General features: G+C 43.9%; 1 protein-coding gene across 2 annotated transcripts; it reads right to left on the reverse strand.

Moving 5' to 3' along the window:
* Positions 1-2957: 2957 nt before the first annotated feature.
* Positions 2958-18537, reverse strand: CNR1 (cannabinoid receptor 1). 2 transcript variants are annotated; one of them, XM_058836891.1, is made up of 4 exons: positions 18310-18537; positions 11083-11175; positions 10579-10635; positions 2958-5578 (listed from the first exon to the last, which is right to left on the reverse strand). In XM_058836891.1, the coding sequence occupies exon 4, from the start codon at positions 5515-5517 to the stop codon at positions 4096-4098; it is 1422 nt and encodes a 473-aa protein (XP_058692874.1). In that variant the 5' UTR covers positions 5518-5578; positions 10579-10635; positions 11083-11175; positions 18310-18537; the 3' UTR covers positions 2958-4095. The 2 variants fall into 2 exon arrangements, with proteins under 2 accessions (XP_058692874.1, XP_058692875.1); XM_058836892.1 differs by lacking the exon at positions 10579-10635.
* Between the last annotated feature and the right edge of the window lie 1195 nt (positions 18538-19732).

Raw genomic sequence — 19732 nt, forward strand, 5'->3', positions numbered from 1 at the left:
TTTTGTTTTTCTGAACTATATGAGTTTGTCTTAATGTCACATCTTTGAGCTAACGTGCATCTGAGGAAGGCAAAAGGAATTTATTGCATTTGGCTAATATGGAGGAAAGGGGAAATTGCCTACATAATGAAACAGGAGATGCAGTTTTAACTGTCATTTCTCTCGTCTCCATAGTACTGGATACACAAATATAAAATATATGATCTACCTCCTCCTTCAAACATATCAACGTACAATTAAAACCCACAAAGCTTGACAACCTGTTGTCAAGTTGTTTAAGCAGTTGTTTCAGAATCTGACAGACAAACTTATAAACAAAACGTAGAGCACCAGATCGTGGGCTGAGGCAGCATCATCACATGGCTTCCTCAGTTATCTCAAAATTTGGAAAACAAAAAAGCAGAGGAATACTTTTTCTCCTTGAATAAATAACAGTTTAATTACATTATAGAAATAAAATATGATATGGTAGGAATACACTGGAAATCTTACAGAAATACTATTCTGCTACTGGTAAGTAAATGGTCAAAGCTACTTTTCATGACAATCTGAACAGTACTTGTGTACAAACTATTATACAGGTTGCTAATGAAAAATTTTGCAACAGTTGCAAGAATGTTACCAGCTCAAACAAACATCTAATGATACAATATTCTTCTAAGAGGAAGTAATAATGTTAGATTTACAGACAATAAAGAGTTATGTTCTCCACTTTGAAACACTGGAAATAAAAACCTCAGGTAATCCGATTTCTTTACCTCATATTATCACAAGGAAAAATTTTCCTTTCACTGTGAAACAGCATCCCAAGAGACCCTGTACACAGTTTATTCAAAGGTAGTATTTGAGATGTCACAGCAACTTCAACAATTTTCCTAGTCCACAATTACAGACTTTTTAGGCCACTGGTTGTACAGATGACTTTTTTCTTTTTTTTTTTTTTTTTTTTTTTTTTAACTTATTTACATACATTCAGCCAAATAACAGCAGGTAGAACGCGCTGTCTATCTCACAATAGACACACTAAAATTGTCATTGAAAGGCCAGTGCAAGATGTGGGTAGTGATTGCACAGCACTGAGGAGATTATATCATACAAATATACAATTAGACTGTCGAGAATCTAACTCTGCACACATGTGACACAGATGGTCTTCTCGGTAGATACATGACACTTGGAGTTGGTACATACACACGTAACTGCAACTAGCAATGATGATGATGGTGGTGATGATGATGATAGTGGTGATGATGATGGTGTGTGGTGGCTGTGGAACACAGTATCGTTTGGCTGTGCTATCACTAAGTGAAGGTAGCCAACTGCAAATTAGGAATACCTAAAGCTGAAGTGTAAGTACAGCTTATCTTGGAACGACAGCAGATTTTTCTAATGAAAGAGTAGCTCTACTTAGTGTGCAACATGTAAGGAAATTGTTGCCAACTCTTTAATAAATGGTTCTAAGTGAACCGATGCAGTTCCCAGAGCTTTAGAAAAACTCATTATGCAAATGAAGATACTGATGATAGACGATAACATTTCACAGGATGCTATTTCTTATTATATCAGTAAGCACCAAGTTAAGTGCCAAGACAGCCCCATTGTCCCATGATTTATCGTAAAATTTAGAACTTGAATGCACAACAAAATTCCACAAGTTTGCATTTAATTCACAAGAAGACAGTTTCAAAAATGGCTCTTAAAATACCCTTAACAATTCAAATGGGCTTTCCCCCACTCCTCCACGAGGACTGCTTTAGGATGGACTAGACCTAGACACAAGATCTTTCAGGAGGACGACATCCAATGGGAATTCTCTGAAATCCACTGGTTTTGGCTGACTGCAGTGGGCCCCTCAAGAGCGTGGTGCCCTCCCATCACACAGGTAAGCTGCAGGGGAGGTGGGTGGAGGAGCAAAGTACCCCCGTCTCTTCCAGCTGTCGCTCAGCACCTCACCTGGTCTAATCTTATCTTAAAACATGCCACCCCTCATCAAGCCTAAACTTGGAGCCCCTTGCACAGAGCCACGGGCTGAAAGGGGCTGGGTGTTCGCTCAGCCGGCTGCTCTGGCCTGCACGAAGGGAGCCAGAGAGCCAGGGCTCTCGCCCCCTCTCTCTCCCTACCTAAGCACAAGGATGAGGGGCAGGGCAGTATGGATTTGGCTCTACTCACCCTGTGCCATGGAGAAAGTCACCCCTATTGCAGCAAGTGCCAAGCAGGTAAATGACTAAAGCTGCATTTTCAACTATTTTGGCAGAAATCAGCCAGAAGGATGAGGAAACGGTCTGAAAAAGCAAGGCAGCAGAGAAGAGGATCCCAGACCTTATGACTCAGAACAGAATCACAGAATATCCATGCCTCAAAGACTATCTGGTAGCATGTTCCTTGTGACAGTCCCGGGCTGCAGAAACTGTCCCAACATGGAACAGTCACTATTTTCCTTCAGTAACTTCTTCCTGGTGATGTCAAACCTTGTCAGTGGTTTCAGAGAGATGCACCTCATTGCAAGCTATCAGATTTGAATATTCGCAGCCTTGAAACAAACTACCATTTATTCCTGGCTTTCTCAGCCTTCAGGAACACCATCAACAGCCACAGCATGTCAGTGTGGGCTCATTCCATGCTCTCTGCCTCTCATTTCCCTTTATTCTCAAGTGCAACTGAAAGGTTGCTTCCTCTAGCACATGGATACACATCTCAGTGTGGATTGAGATGTTCTTAATACGGTACTTTCACCAGTAATCAATTGGAAGAACTCAATTTTAGAAACAGAATTCGTGTGCAAAGCGTGCAACAAGAAATACAGTTACATTTGGTCATAGTGTCCTATCTTAGCTATGCTACCATGACTCACACCAGTTAGTATACTTACACACACACACATACACACACACACACACACTTACACACACGGAGATATTTATTTATATACACACTCACAAAATAAGAAAGTGTCTGACAATATTTCCTCCTCTTTTAGTGAAGACGAGAGTTTGGCATCTCAGGCTCTGAATCTGCTTAGACCTGGGATACAGGAATGTGACACACTTCAAGTATACGTCGACTGCACAGTGATAACATCGCACATTGAGTCTGACACATGCTGTCTTCAGTGGTCCAAAACCAGCACATGGCTTAAAACCAGATGCCCACTAAAGGAGCCAAAATCCAGGACCCTTGCTTTTCAGTGTTCGTATTCACGCAACGCCCAAGAGCAGGGCAGTAGTCTGTGCAACCAGAAACATCCTTCTGTATAAACGCAGTGGTATTTAAAAGTCTGAACCAGTGCATTCCTTTCTCACATTCCTCCTCTATTCCTCTGTTGCTGTTTGTCTCATATGCATGTGAAAGTAAAAGGTAGTGGGGAAATAATTTTAGTAGAAGAACACAAAGCCTCTCTTCTAAGTCCACAGAAGACCACTAAAAGTGTAAAATTTCCAAAATATCTCATAGGAATTCTTCAAATACAGTAAGTGTTTTCAATGGGGTTTACATATCACGTTTCACGTTATTTCCACGGAATTCTACCTTATCACTTTTTTTAATCAGACAAATATCAATAACACATAATAAAACAGCACACAATTCACAGGACACGACACATTTTACAAAACCTCTAAACTCAGCACTGCTTTTGGAAAAGATCAGAAACTCCTATTACTTACAGACATGAAATACATTTCACATTGAAATGAACAGCATGATTACAAGGCGTTTTTTCTTATCTGATGATATTGGTTTAGGATGTGTTATTTTTCAATTAGGTTTCACAATTCTTCACACCCCCAAAGGAATGATTGCTAATCTGGCATTTTCTCTGTGCTCTTTCAGGAAACATTATTATTCAGTAAACACCTTTTGAGAAAAACTTGTGAAAATTTAGCTAGAATCCCTAATTGTAAAACCTGAAGAACTGGCTGACGGTAATGCTCTTAACACAATCATTGCTCAGCTTACAATGACAAACCAAAAAATATTACAGAAGGGTACAAACACGTTAAGCCATGGGTTTGGTTTTTCTCTGTTGTTGATTTTTTAAAATTTTTATTTTTTTTTAAACTTAAATTTCTTTTCTCACAACGCTGAGAAGTCTCTGACTTACAACGCTTCAGCAGTTGTGTCTGTGGAGACAGACATGGTAACTTTGGCAATCTTAACTGTGCTCTTAATGCAGCTCTCGGCAGCCCTGTGCACGTTCCCCGCGTTGTTGGCGTGTTTGTGCTGGCAGTCAGACTCCATGCTGTTATCCAGGGGCTGCGCGGTCCCTTCGCAGGTGGGAAACATGCTGCGGAAGGCATGTCGCAAGTCCTTGCTCCTCAGAGCGTAGATGATGGGATTCACTGTTGAATTCAGCAAACAGAGCATGCTACAGAAGGCAAAGATAGTCTTGATCAGCTTGTTCATTTTCCCAAAGACATCGTACACCATGATGGCGAGGAGAGGGCCCCAGCATATGATTAAAACAACTAGGATAAGGACCAAGGTTTTGGCTAACCTGATGTCCATACGAGTTTGATCAGGCCTAGTGATCTGTACCTTACCATCCTCCGTCGACTGAATGATTATGCTTTTCTGCGTGCCTCGCTGCAACATGCGAACAGCGTGGCTGTGAGCCTTCCACAGAATGTACATGTAGGCATAGACAATGAACAACAAGAGGACGCTGGTGACCCCGATCCAGAACATCAGGTACGTCTCATCGATGAGGGGGAATATGTCCGAACAAACAGAATTGAGCTTTTTGCAGTTCCAGCCGAGCAGAGGAAGAACGGCTATTACGATGGCGATGGTCCACATCACACAAAATGCTACGACAGCCTTTGGTCGGGTAACAATCCTTTTATACGCTAGCGGCCTGTGTATAGAGATGTACCGGTCTATTGCCGTGAGGAAAAGGCTACCTACAGAGGCGGTGAAGGAGGCTGTAACTCCACCCAGTTTGAACAAGAAGACGTTGGGGCTATCCTTCCGGTGGAAAACATGGAAATCCACAAAACTGTAGACAAAAATCACGCTGCCCAGGAGGTCGGCCACAGCCAGGCTGCCGATGAAATGGTAGGAGGGTCTACACCGGAGGCTTCGGGAGTGGAGGATGACACACAGGACGAGGAGGTTCTCTAGGACTGTGAAGGTGCCCAGGGTGAGCGACAGCACGGCGATGGCCAGCTGCTGGCTGGGGTTCAGGATCATGAAACACTCCATATCCATAAAGTTCTCCCCGCACTGTATATTCTCCTCATTATCCTTAAAAGTGGACAGGGACTTGTTGTAAAACTCTGTGATGTTCACCTGCTCTGAGGGAATAATGCTCAACAGGGAATCATCTCCTCCAGTCATTTTTTCTTGGAAAGGATCACCCCTGAAGGAAGAAAGAGGGAACTTCTGGGGGTAGTACCCCAGCTTGGATGCCATGTCGCCTTTCATGTCTTCGTACTGGATATCGTTGGAGCCCACGTAAAGGAGATCTGTCGTGATTGTTCGGAAAGTTGTATCTGCGAGGCCATCTAGAATTGACTTCATAACCCCAGACTTGTTGGTTTCAGAGATACTTGGGGGATGAAAAAACACATCGGAGGAAATCCTATATGGGGAAGAGATCAGACTTCATTAACAGGGAGACAAACTCCACGGACAGCTTAGCTGAACTGTGTCAAAGAAAATCAACCCTTCTTTGGTATTCAGGGCAGGTCTAGCTTTGCCACTGTGGGAAATCAGGGTGGGTTGAGCACTTAGAAAGAAATCACCTGGATTTCACTAAAACTGAATTACACTAAGAAGTGATGTGAAAAACAGAGGCATGGGGAATTGAGTGTTTCACAGGAAAACAATTTTCATTTCTCATCAAAACTTTCTGAGCTGCTTCACCAGAAAGATATTTTTCTCAGCTTCTGATTGCAAAGTACCTTGCAGACCAATATTCCTTGCTTCATTTAGATAATACCAAGTGTCACTGCAGGGGCAGCACTAAACTGAGCCACCACCTCCATTGTTTTTCTTTCAAAAGGCACTGAGGGTTTTGAAAAATTTGCAACAGAGGCAATGAGGACAGAGCCATGCACTCCAAATTTCACAGTTCACCCAGTATGCCTATGTATTTTTATTATCCTGCTATAGCAATCTGAGGTCTATTAACATCCTGAATTTGCTACTGCAAATTTTTTAGCAAGGTATTTGATCAATAAATATATAGCTTCATTACACTCAATACATAGAGATTGCTCTATTCCTTCTTCTGCTAAGCAAACTAAGGTACTGGAACGTTTGAGCAATATGAGGGAGGTGGGTTACCCAGCTCTGTTCACAGTTTCAGGAAAAGATGATCAGCCCTGTTAAGTCAGTGAGAGAATCAGTGATCTGCTCTGTACACGCCAGAAGCCTCAGCCAGTTCAAGTTTGCCTAGAAAAACATGGCACTAAGTTTATGCAGTGGCTAAAATTCCAAGCAAAAGGGATCAGGAGCCACTGCTTCTGTGAGAAGCATTGTAATATAACTTGTACCCCTGGGGACACCCTCAAAACATTCTGTCCCCTTCAAAACTGGGGGGACCCAGCAGAAGGACCCCAAGTAGCCAGTGGTCTCTGAGATCTGTCAAGTACAGTCTTTGCTCATGTATGGTGACTAGTTGTGGGGAACAACTCTTGGTCAGGGTTCCCTTGGGAGAGGACCCCCCTTCAGCACCTGAGCATGCATCGACATGTAAGACAAGTCCTACAGCTCTTGTTATGCTGTACTCCTTTATATTAATTTGCCAATAGAAAATGCCTTGAATATGGATTGAACACCTGCTTTAGGGCCCCCTTCCACCACCTCAAAGGATGAGAGTGGTCTGAATACAAATAAGAGCCAGAATCACTCCTCTTGTGTGCTACAAATATTCTGCATCTGGTATGGGACATCTCAATGACTAATCAGCAACAGGAGCAAACCAAGCTTCTTCTTGCTTTTAGTATGGAGGAAATTGTTGCACTCACGAAATCCTAGATGCCAGTACATAGGCTTGTGCTGACTTAACCTGTTCACTTTACACAACTGACAATAAATGGTCAGAAAGGCTACATGAGTTTATCTGCCAAAATCAGAGTACTGATCACCCCAACTCCTAAAGAGAAGACATGCACAGTAGGTACCAGTGTTCTCTTTTCCCATGAAAACTATGTAGGAAGGAAGAAAAGAAAGCCCCTCTACAACAATAGCAGTACTTAAAAATATGGGAAACTATGAGCATTTCCAAAGAAGCAGAGATCACTTGGCTGATGATATATTTATACTGCCCTTATAGCATGTGAACACTCAAGACTTTTTCCATGGCTCTTTAAAGTTTTGCCTTTTATAAAGCAGGCCTGGACATAGAGTATTAAAGGGAATATATGAACTTAGACCTTCAGAAGACACTGCAATTCCAATGCAGCAAAAAAGTATGAGTACAAACAACCCTTACTGGGACAGTTGCAACACACAACATATACTGGCTGAGTCAGCTTTTGCAGACACAGTTTGCTCAGCAAATAACAATTATTAGACAGACAGACAGTATTAAGGAATTTAATTCTGAGGGCGTGAGCAGTGAAGGAGGGAAATGTCACAGAAGCATACATTAAAAATGAACAGCAATCATCTAATATGGAAGGTACATTTCTGTTTTATAGCTGTTCCCAGAGAATTTGCAGATGTTACATACTGAAAAGATGACTCTGCTGAAAAATATGCTTTAGGTGAAGTCTGGTAACTTTATGCTTGGCATTGTAACACCATTTTAAAACCAGAAGTGAAGAATGTGTTATTAATTTGAAAACTACCAAAAATATTAAATAAAAAAAGTAGTTCTATAAATATGTAAAGATTGCTGTGGTATCCTCTGCTATTCAAGCTTATTTTTGACAGAAGAAAGAGAACCATTTTAATGAGTAAAGCCACAGCCCCATGTCGAGAAGATTATGTCTGAGGAAAGCTTCATAAATTGTATTCAACTGAGCACTTCTGCTAGACAGACAAACAAATCGTTATGAGGTAGCTGGTCCCTGCTGGAGCCATGTCAAGTACAGACTTCCTCAGAATTAGGTGCCATGCAACCCCTACCTTTATTTGAAATACAAATGAAAGAACACGAATTCTTGTGTGCTCTTTTGAAGGTGGCAGTGAGTTATGTGACAATATCACTACACATGCATATGCTATGCTAACAACACGGTTAACGGGATCAGGAGAGGCAAATGTGACTTTGAATGTTAATGACTTTTTTTCCTTCTGTATTTTTACATTGAGATTATTACAGTAATTTTTACCTTATTGTCTCTGCAAAGAGAGTTTTCTTTGAGAGTACTTGGGAGTTCATTAGAGTGTAGTTTAGGCTTTGGGGGATGCTGCTAACATTAATTTTGATTTTGTTTGCTGCTGGGAATATCCTAATTGGAAATTTCTAGCAGTATGTGTGCATGCACCTATTCAAGCTGCAGTTGATTTTTATTAAAGTTGCAGTAAAACAACCACTTGCCTGATCTGGAATTACACTTTACAGAAAATTCATTTATTTTAATTTAGATACTAGCTTATCCCAATATAAGCTCACTACTAAAATGCACTGAAGATATCAGCGAGGTTTTCCATAGCGGTCTGGTGAAAACAAAACTGGACCTTTGGCCCTGCAGATATCACAGGGTACACAGATATCACAATTGCTACACAATTTGACATAGAAAGAAAAGACATGGCAGAAGCAATGGTCTTGTTCTTTTCATATGGTCAGGTGCACATGCCAGTGCCACACATATTTTGGCTCTGAGCATTTCTGTCCAAACCTGGAGTGCTGAGCAGGCAGTGCCCCTGGAAACAGACACCCCATTCCATCCAGCCACACTGCTCTTCGCAGCTGGCTTCAACACAATCCAAACCCATCCTGCCCAAGACCCACGACCATCTCCACGTAAAATACGCCAGGAGCCCCTCTGGCTTCTCAGAGCTTCCGCAGAGAAGTGTCCCCCGCACACGTTCATCCTCTCTCCATGGGGCTGGAGTGACAGCTGTGTGCTGCAGAAAGCTTCCCTCATGGGCAGAGTGGCAGTAAGGGAGAGCCTCCCTACTCTGCCAACTCTCCTGCCCTGCTAGAACTCACTCTTCCAACTTCTTTGAGTTTTCAAAGCTCTTAGCTTCATTCCTTACATAAATGAGCTCTACTACCTCACTCATTTTAAAACAGCTTTTAAAAGACTGAAACATGAATTAAATATGAAGGAGAGGCTGCATCAACATTGGCACTCAAAAATTTTGATGTATTTCCACAACTGCATGCAGCAATTCACAGCAAATACTGAATTATGACCGCGGATAAGAATTAAACAACAGAGAAGAACTTCAGATCTTTTATCTTGAAGACCAGACCAGAACAGTCATAACTGAGCACCATTTTAGACCTTTATCCCATCATCCAGCAGCTGTTGATGGGCACTGCCAGACCAGCTGTGCAAATTGACTGCCACTAGATGGAGTGGCTTTGACAAACTCCCGGCTTAGCTGTCTGCAGTGACTTGTGCTCAACTGCTTCGGCCCTCTTTCCCTGCCTACTTTACCAGGGATCGAACACATGAGGTGTTAAATATCACCCGAAGGTTGAAGACACAACTTCCTAAGGCTCTGCCTTTAAAGTGAAAGAATTAGTGAAGAGTTGAGGGGGAAAGCCTTACTAGTGCCCTCCACTGTGTGGTTACATATAGCCCCTTAAAGATGCTTGGATATCAGAATATAAATACACTTCAGGTAAAATAAATAATATATAGTACATAAGAGGCTAGTAACTCATCATCAAGGACAACAGGAACAATTATACCTCCTCCAGACTTCTTGCTGGTCCACAAGACCAGTTCACTTGGGGAACAAGAACATGACTTCACTAAAATGCTATGATCTATCTTCTCCTACTGTTCCAGGATAGAAGGAGAGCTGGAAAGTTTTTATCATTGTCTAAAAAAAGAGCTGAATTTGTTACAATTTTCAAACCAGGATGATTGATAAAGCAATTTTAATAGCCTGAATAGAAAGAGTGAGTATTTCTGCTATTCCTCAGAAAGTAATTATGAGCAATACAATGATGATACTGATAGCTGCAAAAATGTTGACACTGCAAGAAAGGAATCAAAACAAGAAAGGGAAATCCACAATCAAACCCTTTTAGCTTCCATTTTACAAAATATTTTGATCTCCATGTCTGTACATTTCTTCTATGATAATCATAGTTAATTAAGAACAGGCTAAAGGACAAGTAGGAAGAATTCAAACAATTTCTGAATGCATAAAAATATATGCATTATATATTGGATACATATGCACTCTCCTTATTTACACCTTGTAAGGTTCTAAGTCATTCAGGGAAGGGCATTATCTTCTGATAAGTTTGCACAGTGCCCAGTACACTGGGACTCCTCCCAAACTGGGTCCACAAAGTACTCCCACAGGAGAAACAGCAGTAATTTACACTTGCATGCAGTCAGCTGTAAAACTGTTAGAGAAATGAGTTCTACCATGGTAACTGTTGGCCTCTACGAATTAGAATTGTCCTATAAAATGAAAATTTATATGGCTAATAATTACCTTATCCCATATGGTGATGGACAATACAGCTTCGAGGACAGAACAAGGTTTCCAAGCCTTGGAGAAAGAAATGTGTAGACTGAGAAATGGCACTCTCAGACTCAGTAACACCAAGCAAGGAAAAAAACACATGCTGAGAAGAATGCGAAGGCAATGTTACCCCTATCCTATTTACTGGTTTACTACTCCATCTCCAAAACTGTGCTACTCCTAGGCTAAAAATGGTAAATATGCTGTCACTCCTAATTCAGGAAAACTTGCACTCATTTCAGTCAGAATTTTCTCTGTGTGAGGGATTGGGAAGGAGCACAGATGCTAGGAGAGGAGCAAATAAGGGATGTTATCTTCCAGATACAGAAAGGCACTATCAGCTATGGGTTAAACTAGGGCATGCAAGTAATAAACCAAATTTTGTACTTATGTAACATGATCATATCTTCAGCAAGTTGAACCTTAATTAGGAAGAAGGCACAGCTACATGGTTATTTGTGTTAATTAACATACCGTTTGCACACTAGCAGGATAAGGACTGGACTGTTCCAATCTGTGGGCCAATGGCTCCTATGTGACACCTCCCAGCATCCAGCAGTTGACAACCTGAATGAAAACAAAACAAGGGGGAAAACAGGGTGTTAATCAGTGATGGACAATATTTTTAAAAGGAATAGTATTATTTCCTCCCTCCAAATTTGGCAAGATGTGTGTACCAGTTTCAGCACAGGTACTTTTGTGGTACAGAGAAAAGGAGGCTGCACTTTATGTCCCAAACAGCCAGAGCATATACAAGTGTCTAAGATCATAAAGATTCAAAAGCAAGGCTGAAGCCCTGCTCCTTCTGGTTCAGGGGAAGGACCAAAACTTTGCTCTCTGTGAGCCAGGTGAGCATGCTGTCAACCTCTACATCCTGCTGCCCATCTCTAAGCTGCTTGAGTTGTTCCATGCTGGACTGAGTGCTAAACATCTGGAAATAATGGCACTAGCTGATATTCCAAGAGGCAGGGTGCATGCCTGATGAGAGGCTTAGCTTGAAGCCCTTCCTCCGAATTAAGCAAACCAAGGATGCACCTCCTGCATCCCACACAGATGCAGAGCAGGAAGAGCAGGGGCAGCTGCCCCATCTCTGTGAAAAATCTTTAGAACCCCTGAGGTCACCCAAAACTCCTCAGCTTGTGAAATACAACCCCTTATACATACATTTCTTGTTTGTCCTGTAGACAAGATGAAGTATTGAAGTTACAAACCAGGCAGGGGACCATCAAGGTCACACTAGAGCTACCTGCTCTGCCCAGCTTTTGGAAAAAGGGACGGAAGGCAGAGGTGGCGACTGTAAAACTGTAGGATTTAAAATCTTCCACAGTTTACTTCCTATTATGTTAATTACATCTAAAGATAGAATTTTGAAAGAGGATGAGGAGTCTTGCTGAAGTATGAAAGACTCAGATGAAAGGAAACAGTGAAGCCACCATGACCTGGCTGCTTGCTTAAAATCAGCTCCAGTTTAGGGACTTGTTTCCCAAAAAAGGACTCTCTATTCTTCTTCTCCAATAAAGCAGAATGAGCAGGTAATATGAAAAGTTTGATACAATGCTATGGGACTTATATTTTAAAGAAAATGGAAGAGAACTCATTAAGCTGGTTAATTTTGAACTCTCAAACTTTTTCTTTTTCACGAAAGAGTTTATCTTGGATTTTAAAATTCCAGCAGAAATCCTGTCATCTCCAGCCTCTTTTCCAGCCATTCTCTAATGCCAAAAGGAAAAGGCACTTATTGCTGAGCAGAATTTACATAAGTGTTAAGTGGAGACAGAAAAGCCCAGCCAGGTGGAAATGAGACAGGGGTTGAGCACTCAATCTCCTGGATGTACCTGGAAGAAACAGCAGCTTAGTACACAACGTGTAGGTTAAGGGAGAGAAGTCATTTTGAAACAACAGAGAAGGAAAAAAAGACCAGGCTCCATTGGATGGTAAATGCTAAAAGTCTCCAGAAGAATGTAATGTCTAGAGGATCAAACTGGAGGAAAACCACACTTAGGAAGAAGAGCTAGAGAGGGAGAGAACCACTCCTAGAAAACAGTTTCCATGCAATGGCCAGAGCAGAACACAGAAGGTCACAAATTTGTTGCAGCAGAAAATATTAGTGAACTTTATTAAAAGACTTAAGGTTTAGAGACAGAAAGATAGCAAAAACATCAGGCTCCAGGGAGAAGTCTCATAAACCACACAGAGTGTATGTCTGCTTTCTCATCCCCCCGCAACAAACTGGCTGTAACAAGTTTTCATTAAAGAAATCATGAGATAGCAAGATGTCGAGAGCAATGGTAATGTGGGTTAAGTTACTGGTGTGGTAAGGATTGGTAGGAGAGAGGAAAGATAACTGCTGAACCCATACTAAGAATAAGACATCTCCAGGTGAGACAGGAGCAAAGTGGAGAAAGGTAAGAAAGGAAGACCCAAGTGGAAGTGCCTCAGTGAGGCAGGGATACAGATTTTAGAGAAAGAGAAGAATTGCCTTTGTGATAGGCTGGAGGAAAGCATATCAGGTGAAGGAGAAAATTCACGAGAGAAAACCTCCCTCCTCTTCTGAGCTGTGCAAACTTCAGAGACACCTCCATAAGCTAAAGGATATAGCTAGTGGGATTTTTCAGATCTCACCATACAGAAAGAACAGATCCACTGCTCACTCTGCAGGCAATGACTTGCTCTTTTGAAAGTCCACTTCTGATCTGCATTCAAACGACAACAGAAGATGCAAAGGGCTCCGAGAAGCCATTCTTGGTAAGGTCAGAGAAAAGGACAGCACTGACACTTGGGACCAGGCTGGGGACACTCAGGTTAGCTGAGCAAATTTGCACAGGGACATTAACAAAAATCAAACTGCTTAAGGAAAATGATACAGCATACAGAGATCAAAGGTGGAAAGGAAGAAAGTGCTCAAATGGAGTCACTGAGTGACCCATATGGTGGAAAAACACACCAAAGGTGAAAAAGAGGTTCACAAGTGCACAGAAGGCCAGCAACACATTGCAAAGCAACATCCCTTCTACCTCAGTCTTCAAGAGTCTGCTTCTCCTGCATTCTTTTTTTAGGCCATCAAGTATTGGCAACGCTCAGAAGCTAAGATAAAAAGGCTTTTGGCAACTGTGATGTCCCGTGCCACCAGCATTAGCAAAGGACAAAAATATGCACTCCCAATTAAAAAATGAAAAACATTCTTTTATTTCTGGAGCTTAGGCCATTCCTATGATTTAAATAAGCTCAGATAACTGTCTTCATAGTTACATTCACAATATAATGATATTCAAATATACTGCCTTCACACACACAAATAACTTGTGAAATTATTTGCCAGCATATTAAGCCACTACACCAGATTGCTTGGCAATGGTGTATGTCTTTGAAATATGCAGATGCTCTTCTTTTTTTAAAAAAAGGAGAGAGGGAGGCAAGAGAAGTGAGAAAGAATTACAGTAGAATTTGATATCCAAGTAGCAGAACAACAAATTGTGGAGAGACTCCAACCAATATTACATCAGACTTGGAAAAATAGCTAAAATATACTGAGGGATGAGTTACGACTTTATATATATATAGGTATACTTCTATGCATAAACTTACAAATAGACATAAACAAAAAAAACACATGCCTAGAGGAAGAACTGAAGTCTCACAAACCCTGCAGTATGTCATGCATAAACTCAAATTTCAAGTGCTAGAGTACACGCAGACAAGCTACAAGTGTAGGTACAAAAAAATATAGGCAAGATGATTGCTGAACATCCTTTTGAATTCCCTTATACACAGCCCTTTTGGCTAAATGCAAGGATCTAAAACTAATATATCTATGCTGTAAAAGTTTTTTTGCATGTATATATATACGTATGTCACCTAATATTCCAGGTATGTAAATAGTCTGGACTTCAGTGCTGCATTCCTTAAAACAGTGGTACAACTGACTAAGAGCAGTGATTTTGAGGTCAGCAGAACAGGAAGGTGGCAGCCCCCCAAGATCCCAAACACAAACTTTGAAATGTTTCCTAAAATGCAGAAAGATGGAAACTACTCCAGTGAGGGCTGAAAGGGAATTGACAGTACAGACCTGCTCCTGCTCAGTACTCGTAGTGAGTAAACACACCTTTCTTAAGAATATATAATTGCCATAAAAGAGGTTAACACAGGATGAGGTACTATTTGATGCCATCTAGCCTCAATCTATACAAGCAATACAACATCTGAATTGTCTAAAACATTCACCTTCACTAACAGTCCAGCCAAGGTATAAGAGGTGAACAACATACTAACATGCACTGTAATGAAAAACCTATTTTGTCGGTAATTTGGATGTGGCCAGTTTCACCAAGAGAGGATGTTCCTACTGAAGAGAGGCAGAACCGAGCTCAGGCTGTGCATCACCGTAATGCCCCTGCATGAGGCACAAACGGCAGAATAAAATGTGCTCCGACCTTATGTTGTAAACCAAATCATTTTTCATGGGCAACAATGGCACCTTTGGGAAAAACGGGAAGAAAAAGAAAAAGTTCTTTCTAACAAGAAATTGATTTATAAGTCATTATAGCCATTTCAAAATGACAGGTCATAGCTGGTTTCAGTAATCATTAACAAAGCCACACATTTTCAAGGGGTGTGAATTTTGGGGGGAAATCCTTAACCCACCAGCAGTGATGGGTTGTGCACTTTTGGCAGCAGTACAGTATCAGTCTAGAAATGGAGACACACAGAGCAGTACTGAGAAGACAAGTTGTCACATTTTTAACTTTGCATTAATAACAAATGCTCTTGGTGTCTATTCTGGCACATTTGCAAGCTTGCTTTTAGGTACAAGGGACTTGCATGCATTTCCACTGTAGATAAGAAAACAAGAGCAGCCTTGTTATGATTAAAAGGGTCTATTTCCCTCTGCCTTCTGTCTTGTGTGTCCATCTGCATAGCTGCTTTGAACTTGGCCAAATCCCAGTGCTAGGGTCGCCCACAGTAAGAATTTTAAATCATCAGCAGACTGAATTTGCTGCTAGGGAAGAGAAAATTCTCAAAATTCTCACCTAAATGGTCTATGAGTGGTTTTATAGAACATTCATCATGTTACATAGCCTAAACTCTTTGGGAAATTGCAGCAAAAAAATCATTTACTGTTTCATGAGGACTATCAGATAAAGACAAAATAGACATCTGGAAAGAAATTAAGAGTAATCACCATTGAGAAAAATGAATTCTGCAGATGCCTAGGTATGTTACTGTATGACTAGAGAGGTCACAAAGTTTGTATTTGAGAAGTTACAGTAATTTCTTTTTAAACCATGCAGAATTAGAGAAACTAGGTGAGCGGAAGACACTGCATGAGACCTGCAGAATCAAGAATGGCAACGTATTCATAAAAATCTTGGGCAATACTAAATTAATGTACGAGTTTGGATTCTTAAGTCTCCTCAACTCAATAGAAAACCATGTCAGCTCTCCCTCTCTAGTGCGTAGCATTTTCAGCACCAAAATTCCCAGTGGGATGACAGTCTGCGAGCATTTTGAGGTGGCCACAATAAAGGCTGAAAGTCAAATATGGCTTCAGAAAGAAAGAAAGAAAAAAAAAGTTATTTCTTTCTGAACTTCTGCTGCCCAATCAAAAACTTGTAATAGGGGAAGTTAAAGAAAGGCTTGCATTGGCTAAGACCTGTCAGTCCTTCAACGGAGCATAAAAGCCTTTAACGGGGTCCTTTATGCAACTGAGCTTGTATCATTCATCAAAGAAAAACAGCCAGTATCAAAGGCATCCACCAGCTCGTCCTCACAGTACTATAACCTGCTTCCACCTTCACCTTGAGTTTTATAGGTATTTTGATTCAATTCCTGTGAGTTTAGGTATCACAGAATGGTCAACGAGCTAAATTCTCAGCAAATAAGTCAATTCCTTTACCTAGCCAACTTTTTTTCCCCTTCTGGCAATAGGTGCCTGCTGGCTCAGTCAAACAATTATTGCTTTTATGAATTCTGCTTTAAAATGGTTTTATTCAAATGGTTCTGCCTCTTATTCCAAGGACCAACAGATAATAAAACAAAGCTGTTACTCGTTGCCACAAAACTAATTTTAACCTCAAGCAAATCAGAAATTACACATTCATCTTCTGAACTGTTTAAAGATGTTACGTTCATTTCTTTTATGACTGATTTAATAAACTCTGCCGCATAATAAATATTCCTACTACAGTCACAGGGCTTTTTCCTCTTCTTGAGAAAGAAAAACCCATGCTGGTTGTTGATATGAGGTATAATACGAAAATAATTAAGCACAGCCAAGTAATTTTTGCAATGCTGTACATTTTGTTATTGAACATCATATTCAGTATCGCTCTGATTCTTCGCCTTAACAGCAATGCCACCCCCAGCAGAGAATGCCATATTCCTTTAAGAAAGGGTGAACAATAACAATGAAAACAACATGATACATGTAAGAAAAAAGGGGGAAAAAAATTACTACACCTTTAGCAGGTTATAAAAGCTACACTGTTTTTGTGGGGTTTTTTTAAGCCTCCCTAGTAGATACTCAAGGAGAATTTTGCTATCTGGCTCTGTTATATATGTCCCTTTATCTTCTGAAAGGAAAAAAACATGTGACAAAACTGTTAATATTATCATTTGCCGCCAAAGAGAAAATAACAGCAATGACAATTTTAGAGAAAGAAGGAAAACTATGGACTTCATCTTCTGACACCATTTTACTTAATCAAACTGCAATCACAGTAATAAGCTCTCTCCTACCAAAGGCTTGGTACATACCTCATCCAGGGGTGTTCTCAGTGGAGATTTGCAGACGTCTCTGAGACAAAAAGATGCCCATTTGAAATAAGCCCATCTGGTTACAGAAAATTATTTCTCAACAGATGAAGATTTCACATGTCAAACGCTGCATGAAGTTTAAAAGTCTCACTCTTTTTCAGCTCTTTTCCCCCCGGGCTTCCAAATTTCAGACAAAAACAAACCAACCAACAAACCCTGCCGGGATATTCTGAGGATGCTGGACGACTAAGTGACATTTTTTACGGAACATCACTGCGCACGAAATCGCGAACCGCCTTTTATTTCGCTTACAGCCTCAAAGACAGAGTTTTGAGAGGAAAAGTGCACGGGCAAGCCGGACCGAAAGCCACCCGCTGTAAATCACCAGCGGGTCAGCACGAGAGGAAAAACCTCCGATGTCAGATAAGGTCCTGCGGGAGCACGGGAGGCTACCGGCTCCGCGCACAGAAGAATAGACGCGTGTTAACCATAACGCCACCAGCCGCCCGCACCCCCGCCCGCTGCCGGGCTCCCCTCGGCCGCCGGCTCCCCCCTCCTCCGGCCGGGCTCGCCAAGCCAAACTGCGCTCCCCGGACCACCGGCTTTTCCCGGGTGGCCGCCGGGCTACCTCCACCTCGCCCCAGCCTCCCGAGGCGGCGGCGCGGGGCCGTGCCCGGGGCAGAGACCCGCGCGGTGCCCGGCCCCCGCCGCAGCGTGGGTCGCGATCGCCGCGGGACGCGGCGGCGGATCACGGGGAGGGATGCTCCGCAGGCAGCCGCCTCCCCTCCGCCCGTTCCGCCGTCGGGGCAGCCGGTGTCATTCCCCGAAAACCCCCCCTCCCACCCACGCCGCCAACAAACTTTGAGGGGGACGACGGGTCCCTGGCCCCCGACCGGGGGGCACCCGCCGCCCTCCCCTGCCCCCCCTCCCGCCCCGCGCCGTCCTTACCCTCCGCACGGCACCGGCCGCGATCCCCGCCTGCTCCGGCCGCGCCGACCCCCGGCAGGGAGCGGGAGCGCCGCCCCACCCGGGCACCCCGGCACTGGGGAGCGCCGAGGAGGCGGTGCCGGTGAGGGGAAGGAGGAGGTGGGAGACTTCTCCCCCCGGCTGCCTCTCCTTCTTCGCTTCCCTCCCCTCGGCGCCTCCTCTCCGACCACCGCCGCCCTCGCTCGCCCGGCTCAGGCGGCGCTCCGGGCTCCGCCGCCCTGCCGCCGCCGCCGCTCCATGTGCCGCCCGCCCGCCCCCTCCTCCGCCGCCTCCGCCGCCTCCGCCCGCCGCCGCCTCGGCGCGGGGAGGCAGCGCGGGAGCCGCCGGGCGCCCGGCGTGGCTCCGGCACACGCCGCCGCTGCGTCCCCCCCGCCTTCCGCCCCGCTCCGGTCCCATTTATGAAGCCCGGCGCCCATCACGTGTCAGTGTGTGCCTTTTGTCCCGGCCCTGGCAGCACCGGGGCGGACAGGCGGCGCTGGCCAAACTTCGCCCCGGGGGAGGGACACGGGAACACCGGGGGACACCGCAGGGGCGGGCGGCGGAGAAGCGGCTCCGTTTCGGGCCGTGCCCCACCCCGCGCCCCGCCGGCCGTGGGCGCTGCCCGGCCGTGAGCCCCGTCGTGCCGGCGCTCCGCCGCCGCGCCCCCCGGCCGGGCGCGGGGGAGCGGGGCCGGGGGAGGCGGCGCGCCGGCCCCCAGCCAATGTGGAAGGCAGCGCCTCCTCCGGCCCGGGGGGGCGGACGGCGCATCCCCGCCTCGGGGACCCGGCCCGGCCCCGCCGCCCGCCCGCACCGCCTGGGGACAGCGGGGTCCGGCTCCGCTCTCGCCCCGGGGCCGCGGGGTTGGAGCACCCAGGGGGCTGCGGAGGTTGGCGGCTGTGGCTGCCCTCGTGGGGCGTCCTTTCCCCGTCCCAGTATTTCCTATGTAACGCCAGGGGTTTGACATAGTTTATTTCCCTTTTTCTCGCTACCCCTGAGTCCCGCCTTCGGTGTTTTCGGGCTTATACCACACCCGTCATGGCAGCCCTCAGAAGTGCTGGGGATTCCCTCGTCTCTGAGGGGCGAAATGGCTCCAAGGGTGGACAGGCAATAGGCATAACTGGAAAGCTGAGCTTTATTTATTCAAGAGCCAGTTCCTAAACACTGTAATATCCAGCTGGCTTTGATCGTGTGTTTCTGCCTCTGCAGTGTCATACATATGTATTTGTCTTCACACGAATTAATACTGAAACATGATAAATATTTATCATTTGACATAGTGTCTAAAGACATTAACTGGTCCATCTACCATTTAGTTGAACCGATACATCCATGCATGGAGGAGGAATATGTGATTTTCCTTGTTTATCAGGTTAAAAAAAACACTCAACCCTTGACAAGTGATGGT

The sequence above is a fragment of the Poecile atricapillus genome, chromosome 3 (assembly GCF_030490865.1).
Source record: "Poecile atricapillus isolate bPoeAtr1 chromosome 3, bPoeAtr1.hap1, whole genome shotgun sequence".
Taxonomy (NCBI): Eukaryota; Metazoa; Chordata; class Aves; order Passeriformes; family Paridae; genus Poecile; species Poecile atricapillus.

Bases quoted from the DNA above. Each gene is read 5' to 3' on its own strand.
- CNR1 (XM_058836892.1), bottom strand. From the start codon at position 5,517: ATGAAGTCAATTCTAGATGGCCTCGCAGATACAACTTTCCGAACAATC.